We start from the raw sequence: 10,278 nt of genomic DNA on the forward strand, positions 1-10,278 counted from the left end.
CAGTAACCACTACCACAGAGCAGTCTGAAAGGGCTCCGTGCATAGTCACATCAACCAGCATCACCTCTAACCACAGCTAGGGACAAGAGTCTCCAAAATTTCCAGAGAATGAAACATTTCAGCTCAGTTGAATCTTTTGGTTGAATCTTTTGGAACACACCCAGCAAGAATTACTTTTTCCCTGGGAATTATGTTTAGCTCTAAGGGTCACTATGGCAATAACAGAACAGCAACAAGTAACCACCTTACTGAGTCACTCCTTGAACTCGCTAATGGAGACAGAATAGCTAATTAGGCAAGGGGCTTAGCCAAAGCATAATGCATCTCCTTTATCAACACAATCCACGCTGTGACACTCATCTTTCCCTGTACTTATGACCTTCATATTGTACAGAAGACATTCTTACCGACACTACCCATGGGCAACACCTTCTTCTAATTACCTTCTCTACAAGGGGGATTTCATCATCAGGGTTCCTGCTCTTTGTGTGTGCATATATATATATATATCTGCTCTCACAGATGCATGAATAGACATTTAAGCTAAGTATACTGGAATACTTAGAGCACAGATTGGCTGTGAAACAGTTCAAGAACCCACGTGTGCCATGAAGATAACAGGCGCCTTTGTGCTCCTCATCCTGGCAGATCTTTGCTTATCAAGTGAGTAACCTTTTTTACCTCCTGATATATTATAGTTCTCATGTTCAAACACTGCAAGATTCTTACTGGGATAGTAAGCAATGGCTTCTGGACTTGGGTGGCAGAAAGCAAGTGAAATTTTATGCTTGTGCACTATGTAGCAAGCAATATTGCACCACTTTTACAGTTGCCAGCTTGAATAGATGAAACCTATTCCTTGACAGTGGTGTGAATCAGAGCTGCATCCTGCATCGTAATTAAAAAATGAACTGTAAAGCCTCAGAACTAAAGCAGGTTTTTACCTATTTTTTTTTCTTCCATCTGAGCAGGGAGCTTGGACTGATGAGGTCCTTCTCCTGCCAATCTGACCAAGCAGAAGATGGTTGATTATGCACAGGCCACATAATATGGCTGGGAATAACCTCTTTATGATGTTAATTTGCCAGGGTGGAGAGACTTTTGAGGTGCAGGTTGCTCTATGGTAAAATAGGGAGCTGGGAGGAATTTCTTGGACCTTCACTTGGCAATTTTGGTTTTAACAAAACATGAAATAATAATAATAAAAATATATAGAAAATAAGAACATTTAGAGTGACAGAAAGAAGAGAGCCCAAATCTTCTTTGCTAGTAGTATAGCAATTCAATAGAATTATGAATATAATATGAATATGAATAAAGAAGCAAACAAATGAAAATGTAAATACCAAAATTAAGAAACAAAATAATCTTTTTCCATTTTTAATAGCTCTGAAAAGTTTGCTTTCAAAATTGTCTCAAAATCAAAATTCTTATGAAAAATAAAATGGCATGCTTTCGATGGAAGCTGTTCTTTCAGTGTTTCATTAACTGCAGAAAAAATCATATTGCTTTCATAAGAATTCCAGCAAATCCCTTCCTTGAACTTTATAGTTTACCTTGTCTGCATTAAAACTTTATTGATCAATACTTTTTGAGCTACATTTTTTTTTTTTTTGCATTCACTGTCAAATACATAGTGGCTACTAGAAGATTACCAAAGAAAAAATAACATCTTAATGCTTTTGTGGAAGTGGGTTAAATCTGATCCAATTCCAGAATAATGAAAACTCAAGTCAAACCTCTGGTGACATAGACTGAAACTTGACATGGAGCATTACTTATGCTAGTTTTCTTTACCTTGGACAACTTTATTTGATGACATGATGTAAGCAGCTCCATGAAAGGAAGTTTCAGTGGAAAGCTTAATGGCTTTAAAGATCAAAAAAAAGCTACATTTATTCAGAAAGAGGAGTGCTAGAGGGGTATTGCTACCATATGTTTTCTTCCTGCTCCTTCTGTGCAGAAACGTCTGCTTGGTAACTTTTATCTCTTGGAAGCCACGGAATGATGATTATAGGACTGGAGAACAACAAAATACATTCCTAAAGAAAGTAACAAATGTGTCACCACAATGGACACATGCCAATTTTACTTGATTACTTTCAGAGAGGCGTAATTATCATTATTTTGAAGGAGCTTTTTGAAGCCCCACCTGAGAACTGGGTTCCATTATATTAGATGCCATATGTGTACAAAACAGAAGGCAATCCTTCTGCCAAATAGTTTAGAATCCATATCAACCTGCAAGGGAAAACACTTTTAAAAGCAGTATTATGATCCAAATTGCATTATCATTATTATATATATTTAATATCATATTTTAATGAAGATATTATCCTCATTATTGACAGAAAATCAAAGTATAAGGAGACCACACGATACGCTTAGAGGCACATACAATTGTTTTTATAAACTTGGGAATTAAAACTCAGTCATGCTCAACTAGTTCATCCTAAACAGACTGGCTATTGAACATAATAATGACTCCTGGGTCTTCAATCTTTTTCTGTTGAAAATGGGAACAGTAGCTTCCATTCCCTCCCACAACAAAGGCTGTTCTAGTTGCTGACACAGATTTCTAAGGTAAACAATACAACAAGGTCCACTTGTTTAATAGGTTCTGACACCTGTATCTTATTAAACACTGAAAAATGATGTCAGCATTTACTTTCAAGGAGGTAAGAGACTTGGTGTTGCTGGAAGAGCTGGTACTAATGAAATAACCCCAGTTGCAAATTGAATGCTCATCAACAGTGTTTTTTATTTTATCTTTTGTGATTCTGTTTATGTTGCAGATGCTGCCGAAGAGACTGAAGTGAGTAATTTTCTCATATATTTCTGGATAAAAATACATAGTTTGTAACAACATGAAGTCAGAAAAACACTTACAAAATGTTAATTAAATGCTGCCAAAGTATTGAGATTTAAGAGAGAAATCCCTGAGTTTGTGATAAGTGGTTTCCATACAGTTGCCCTGAAAACTTCCAGATACTTTTACCTGTACTACATTCTGGGCAAGAAATTGGGCAAGGCCAAATTTAAAGTCAGAGAAATCAAGAATTTTTATTTTAATATTTACATGGGGATGTCATTAGAAGGCTTTCTTGTGAATTTTAGAACCTAAATCTTGTACCTAGGATTTTAATTACTCTCTGACTATGCTGGAGCATGCATCTCGGGGTCAGCCTCTGAAAGAAATGAGGCACCAGCCAACAAAAATCCTTACTCAGATTAGCAGACAAGCCATTTGGGAGTCCAGTGGACAGTAACAGGGAGGGGAAATTCACACACAGCACAGAGCTGGCCCCATACCAGCCCGACGTATACAGCCTCTGATGCCTAAAACTGCACCGAGATCTACACACTTTTTCGGGAAGAGCTTCTTCCACTCTTCCCACCAAACTACATGTCTTCCTTATTTTAGCAGCTGGACCAAATGAAGGAAAAACTTAGGTGAACTAACATCCCATATGCTTTTTTTTATTATGGGACGCTGCATTTAAGCCCATAATACCCAAAAGAGTGATTGGCTAATGACACTTTTTGCCAGTGGAGATCTCTCAGTCTGTGCTGAGCCATGGCACAGGCTGACACACACAGCTCCTGACTTCACTCACCTGCAGGCTCTGGGCAATGACTGGCATAAAATCAATCACAGTCTGTAATAAATTCCAGTGTTTGGCTGAAGTAATACTTCTGTCCTTCACTAGAATTGGAATGAAGCGGGGAAAAATCCAGCCATAACAAGGGAACATCAAGCTAGGTTCTGTTTTAAATATATACATTTGTAATACATATTTTGGCTAGATCTTCAGAAAGGAAAAGCTCCAGCCATAGTGTCCCTCCAAAGACTAATATGATTCAGTTGTCACTAGACTAGCAGCAAAAAGAGCTGAACTAACTTTAGTTACAACAGCACCTATAAGGACTTTCCTAGCAAGCAAACCCAAGGCTTTTGAGGATGACAAGCAGCACATTAAATAGAATATGTGCACTGCACAAGGAACTCCTTGCTTGTCAAGTACCAGGAATGAAAATCACTTGATAGGAGAAGACTGAGCTACAAAACCAGGACAGGAGCACCTGCAGTCACTTCTTTTATTAGCTCGTACTCCCGTTTACATATAGAAGTCTGTAATACCCCACTGTCAGATGAGGGCCTTCCAACAATTTTTTTCATGCTAATACTTAAATGGGACTTAATTCCGCTCGGGCAGAACCTTTCACCAGTATAAAAAAAGCATCAAGAGCTGATACTTGTGCAATATAGAGACAGAAACCCTTCACAACCTTGAGAACTAATCTCACCTGAACTTACTGACAATTGCAATCAGGTAGAAAAAAATATTGACTCAACTTTTCTGTAGATGGAAAAAGGGCTGCGTATTTTCCAGTGACTGTATTCTTATTCAGATAGACAGCAAAGTCCCTAAAGGTGCTCAGTACCTGACATGGGTAGCATTACGCACATCACTATTAGAAGGAACGTTTCTTTTTTGAGGCTTAGGCTCAGCTAATATAGATGGTGGAGCCTCACTGACTGTGCTGTTCTGGAACAGGTGACAAGCTTGTCCAAAAATTTCATATATTCATTATTTCTGTAGGTGAATGGAGAATGTGAGAAAGATGGTTTCAAAGAAAAATGATACTGTGTTTGCAGGTAGACTGCAGTGAATACAAGAGGTTAGAGAGAGGAAAACCTATTTACTGTGAAAGACTCTATCAACCTTTTTGTGGCTCTGACGGGAAAACATATAACAACAAATGCTCTTTCTGCAAAGCAGTCCTGTAAGTACAATGCTATGTAATTACTCCTGAATAAGCTAAAATCTGACATTAGCTGTTATCTGCTATTTCCATTCCACCTAAGTGTTACCATTTTTATAGACTAATTGCTTCTCCCAGCAATAAGGTACAATTGATCTAAACAAATCACCTTGATATTTGTGTGAGCAAGTTCCTATTCTAGCAGCAACTAGAAGACAGTGAAGAATCCGATAAGCAACACAGGGCTAACAAGGCACCTGGACCCAAATCAGGTTATGTAAGAATTCAAATGTACTGCAAATACCTTGCTTTTTATGGATAAAATATATTTTTTTAAAAAAGAAAAATGATCAGTGCCGCCTTCTCTGTTTATAGTGTCTTCTCTGTTAGCAAGTCATTAGCTGAGGACTTCAGAGAGATTTTAGTGCACATTGCTAAGCTTACTGTCTGCAATGCCTATGTCCTTCCTTTGCAGGAGAAGCCGAGGTGCCTTACACATGAAGCAAGCAGGGGCATGCTGAATGAATTCTGCATAACAGAGAAGAGTGCTGAGAACAGCTTTACACTGCCTTATCACGATCTCTTAATTTAATTTCATTTATCCTGCCTGTTTTGACAATGGTGAAAAAAGCACAAAGTAGGCTTTTCAGCTGTGCTCTGTCATTTGCTGCTTCCCTCTGCTCCAGGGCGTTGGGATTGACACTTCTGTCCCCCCTGCAAAACACTTCCTTGGGCGTCTCAGTAGCATTCCTGGTTCTGTAGCAAGTTGGTTTTCACGAGTCCTTCATCATGTATTTTCCTCCACAGTTAAATTTCAAATCTTCTGTAAATGCCACCTGATCTTAGTGAATGCAACAGTATAGGTAATGACTCCGTTGTCCTTGTTGAACTGTTTTCTTTCATTTATCCAGAAACTTTTGCAGATATTTTATTTTCAAAACTTTCAGCTTTCGTAGGCAATGTTTTGTAGCTATACATTAAACGCTTGTTTTTCTTCTAACTTTGTACAATTCTAATTAACATAAGTTGTCTAGCTACTTAGTCTGCATGTTTATAAAAATAAACGTTGACTCTTTTTTTGTTGTCCATGGTGACCTTTCTAGACAATTTTTATTGCATCCATGATTCACAAATGAGATATTTCCCAAGTTACAGAAAATAATCATAGAGCAGAAGTTATGGCCAGAGGTAAACACCCAAAGCCTGGAAGACAAATGTTGTCTTCCACTAGATGGCCTCATGTTACTGGAATTTACCCTACAAACTGGCTCTTTTTTTTTTTTTTTTTTTTTTCCTTCAAATGAAACAAATCTGGTAAATCGTAAAATGGTATAAGCTTCATAGCAGTGTTTCTGTTAAATCCTGTCATTTCAATGTGATCATCAATGCCTCTGTTCACTTCTGATAAAATGGCAGCTTTCAGATCTGAAGAAATTTCTGTTCTGCTCTTACATCCTTACTATCTTCTTATTATCTTCATTATTAATCTAGTTTATGCCTTTTACATTTGAATAGTCAGTCAAAAGAATACGTATTCTTAGAATTAAAATGTATGAATGACCGACTTTAGTGGCCTTACACAGGAAGAAAATTTTGGAACTGGAATGTGGGTATCACTTCTGATCATTTCTGTCTGGTACACTAGTTGGGCTGGAGTAAGACACACGCTTAAAAAGAATGGAAAATGGGGGAAGAAGCTCATGTCCCTGCCTTTGAGGGCAAGACTCCAAAAAGCTTAGCCATTCCAATGCTGGCTGAATGTAGCTGTAGCATCAGGCAGACTCCATTCTTTACTGGAAGGACCAAAAGGGTTTGTTTGTCCACAGAGTTAGTATGTGCTCTTTCTCCTGGCAAAGCTGAGAACATCACCCTCGTTCCCTGCAGAGGAGAAGAGACTGTTGCATTTTATGTGATACTGATCCACAACTAAAGAGAGAGTTTTTCACAGGTTACTTTTTTACCAAGAAATTAAACAGTGCCAGGAAACAGCTGTGCGCACTGGAACACCATCATCTTTACTTTGAAATTGTTGGCATGGCCCTGGCATGATCCTATCCTGTCTTGGATTGAAATTCTTCCCAACAGTTCTCAGGCACATCTTGGGAGTCTAGGGACCATTCCCGAATAGGAAACTGGATGAAGGTACCCTGTTTTGGAAGCTAAAATAATTTCATAGCAGAGACGTGACTAGAGTCAACGTGCTGGCCTCTGGATGAGAGAAGCTCTGTTTAATTTGCTAGCACACACTGATGTAACCCTAGTCTCTAGTTTGATTTATAATGTGAACTAGCTGAACTATTCTTGTGCTAACTGTCTATTAAACTCAGTACATCTGGAACATCTGGCAGAATGATGAAGCTGAAAACAACAAAAAAATAAAAGAAAAATCAAGGATTAATGAAATGCTAGATCAAGCATGTAAATGGAGCATTATTTTCCAACCAAGAAAACATCATAAAAAGTAAATGCTCTGCATTTCTATGTCAAATAACACTAAATAATGAGTGCATTTAACAAAGGACTTCTTTTTCCTAACTGTACAGTTCCCTGGTGCATTGCATTTCTGGGCAAAATAGCAGTAGCTACTGAATGTTATATAAATCTTGGCCAGATGGATTTCTTAACATTATTATGTGCTGTTCCCAGTCATTGGTGTGTCCCATGAAACCACAGATAGTAGAACAGGACCCTAGGGACTGTTTGTGGGGTGGGGTGGTGTTTACTCCCCACTGCAGGAGGCTTTGGACTCATTTGCAAGGGACAGTGGTTCTCTTAGTACATCAAAAACCTACTCAACACTCCAGATCATTCAAAGGCCACTGAAACTGATGGGAGGCTACTTGTGACCTTGGCTTTAACTCTTATCTTTCAGGAAGGAGAAAATGGGCATGTTTTCTAGGTGATGCATAAGCAGAAGATACTCACTTTGATGTTCTATTGAGGTTATCAGTTTAAAACAGTATTGGCCAAGTGCCAGGATAACATTGGAAACTTAAACATTGAGACTAATGAAGATGGATGAAGAGTTTCCGCATAGACCACAGCCCCCTTCTCTTTGTAACTGAAGTCAGGATTAATTAGTGTCCTCATGTTTCAAAGGCCTGACTACTGTTCTGAATGCGAGATCACACAGTTATGTGAGGAACATAAAGCTCCTAGAGCCAGGAGTGTGGTCACTCTCTTCGTGGCACCTCCCAGACTGTGTTTCTGCTTGGTGTATTTCTCTCAGTAGACTCAGACTTTATGTATGGTGTGGGTGGGGAGAAGTGGTGGAGGGGCTCATCTTCAGGGGCCATGTTCTTCATGAAACAGAAAAAGCGGAGTTCATTAAAAGCAAGCTATATTTCCCTATGATTCCAACTTACCAATGTTATTCAAAAAAAGCTGTCAGAACAAATCTCATTTACATTCTTCTTGCTTGCATTTTGTTAACAAAGGCCATTTCCATGAAAACAAATGCTCATTTCATAGTTTAAAAAAAAAAAAAAAAGAGAGAACCTCAACTGAGGTTCACGTATCATGCATATTTCTTTATTTAGTCCCTCCATGACTAATATTTTCTGATTATGGGAAGTTTACTTTGCTATGACCAATGTTCTGATGGATACATTTAAAATAATTTTTTCATGACACTGTGCCAACTGCTGAAGCAAGTTATCAGAATGACACATTTTCAAATGTAATTTGTATTCATGGTTGCTTTGGAAAGCAGAGATTCTTTCTACATTAGTGAAGAATGGATGCAACGAGTCACAGGTGATGAAACTTGCCACGTTCAAGCATTTTCAGATGGTGGCAGTGACAGCACCACAGACAGATGGGTGAATATCAAGCAGAACCAATGGACCATGTTTTAAAATGATACAGGAATCTCCAAAACAGAAATCAACACATACAGAGTTTAATGCTGCATAAGATCTCTTGAATTTTGTTCACCTCTTCTACTCCAATAGCCTCCACCTTGACCCCTAAAAGAGAAAGGGAAGACAAAAGGTAGACAGACAATACTGGAGATTAATATAAAAATGCTGAGAAGCAATGGAATTAAGTCAAAGAGGATTATTTTTTATGGAAGGTAAAATACTTTATCACAACACGGGAAGCTAAAGGTGAAATATAACAAATACTACAAATCTTAGGAAAAATGAGAGGAAACCTTCAGGAGAAAAAAACTCAGGGAAGATTATAAAACAAGAACCTGCAGAGCACTTGTCCATTCCTTCTCCTTGTTATCTCTTCAGGTTTATCTTAATGCACAAATCAGAGCAATATAACCTTTGCCAATTTCTAAGGACACATCTGTTATCTGAAAAAATCTGTAGTGAAACACACATTGAACATACTGCCTGCTTTCTTTTCCCATGATTGCTTGGAGGAAGAGACTCCATGTATTCAGCTAAACCATGTACCCAAGAATCGTGCAAGCTGATGGAAACACTAATAAAGGGTTAGGTGCAGATGTCATCTTTTTCTCTTCTGTATGAAATACAAAGTCTGGAATTGTAGAGGAATTATAGAGGACTGTATGAAAAATTTATTTGTAAAAAGATTGTAATGATTGTTAAAAACATAAGGTATGAAATGTAAAAAAGAGGGGGGGGAAGTGTAGAGGGATGAAGCTGGGTTAATTATCATTGATAATATACAGCTGTGGGTTGGCTTCAGGGCGGTGGGTCGGGTGATGTAGATGAGGTGCAGCTGTGGCTGGTTCTGTTAAGGGGTTGGGCAGCCAACGAAGAGAGGCAGCTGAGGGAGAAGCAGAGAGAAGAGAGGAGAGAGTGTGCCCTGGGTGAGGAGAAGGCAGCAGAGGGGCTGTATGAAGAGTATGCTGGTATGAGATGGTAAAAGACCTTGTTGCAGCTTGATAGTCTGGAGAGTGCTGCGACACTTGGTGCCCTGGGTGAGGCCCTTCAGATTATGAGACTGTGTAATGATAGTTTGGAGAGTGCTGTGACAGGCTGGGAATTCTTATAACTGTAACACAAAGTCACATGGGCTTTTTTAGTGGTTTATATGGTTGCCTTGCCATCTTTTTCAACCCAGTGTGAACTTCTGCAAATAAATGATGGAGAACACCAGAATGGTGGCATATATTATGAAAATACTGATATAAACTGACATCAGAGGCTTTCTTCCATTTTTTCTCTGGCCAAAGATAGGGCCATCACATACCATTGGAATATTTCCTAAAAAATCTTTGAGAGTCTAGTAAAGTTGCCATGTCTTGAAGTTGCAGGCAAGACATCTGACTAGGAAAGCATTACAATAAAAAACCTCCATTGGGTCACCAGACTATTCAGGTACTTCCAAAGCATTTTGATTTTCTTCTTGAGCTAGACTGCTCACATTAGTACCTCCAGCATTAATTAGATATGTTGCTAGTAAAGAAACAATTTGTAAAGCTATGCTAAGGTAATAAGAAACTGTTCATTAGAGCCACAAGTGCTTGTGACCTCTAGCACAAGGACAGCAAGACTTAAGGGCTGTGTGCATGGTCTGGTGAAAGAGGCT

General features: G+C 38.6%; 1 protein-coding gene across 1 annotated transcript; it reads left to right on the forward strand.

The window, feature by feature from the left end:
- The first annotated feature begins 608 nt into the window (after window positions 1-608).
- Window positions 609-5,433, forward strand: LOC101920514 (ovomucoid-like). The gene is made up of 4 exons (XM_005231719.2): window positions 609-663; window positions 2,796-2,815; window positions 4,661-4,788; window positions 5,243-5,433. The coding sequence occupies exons 1-4, from the start codon at window positions 609-611 to the stop codon at window positions 5,286-5,288; spliced, it is 249 nt and encodes an 82-aa protein (XP_005231776.1). The 3' UTR covers window positions 5,289-5,433.
- Window positions 5,434-10,278: the final 4,845 nt, after the last annotated feature.

Source organism: Falco peregrinus, chromosome 8 (genome assembly GCF_023634155.1).
Source record: "Falco peregrinus isolate bFalPer1 chromosome 8, bFalPer1.pri, whole genome shotgun sequence".
Taxonomy (NCBI): domain Eukaryota; kingdom Metazoa; phylum Chordata; class Aves; order Falconiformes; family Falconidae; genus Falco; species Falco peregrinus.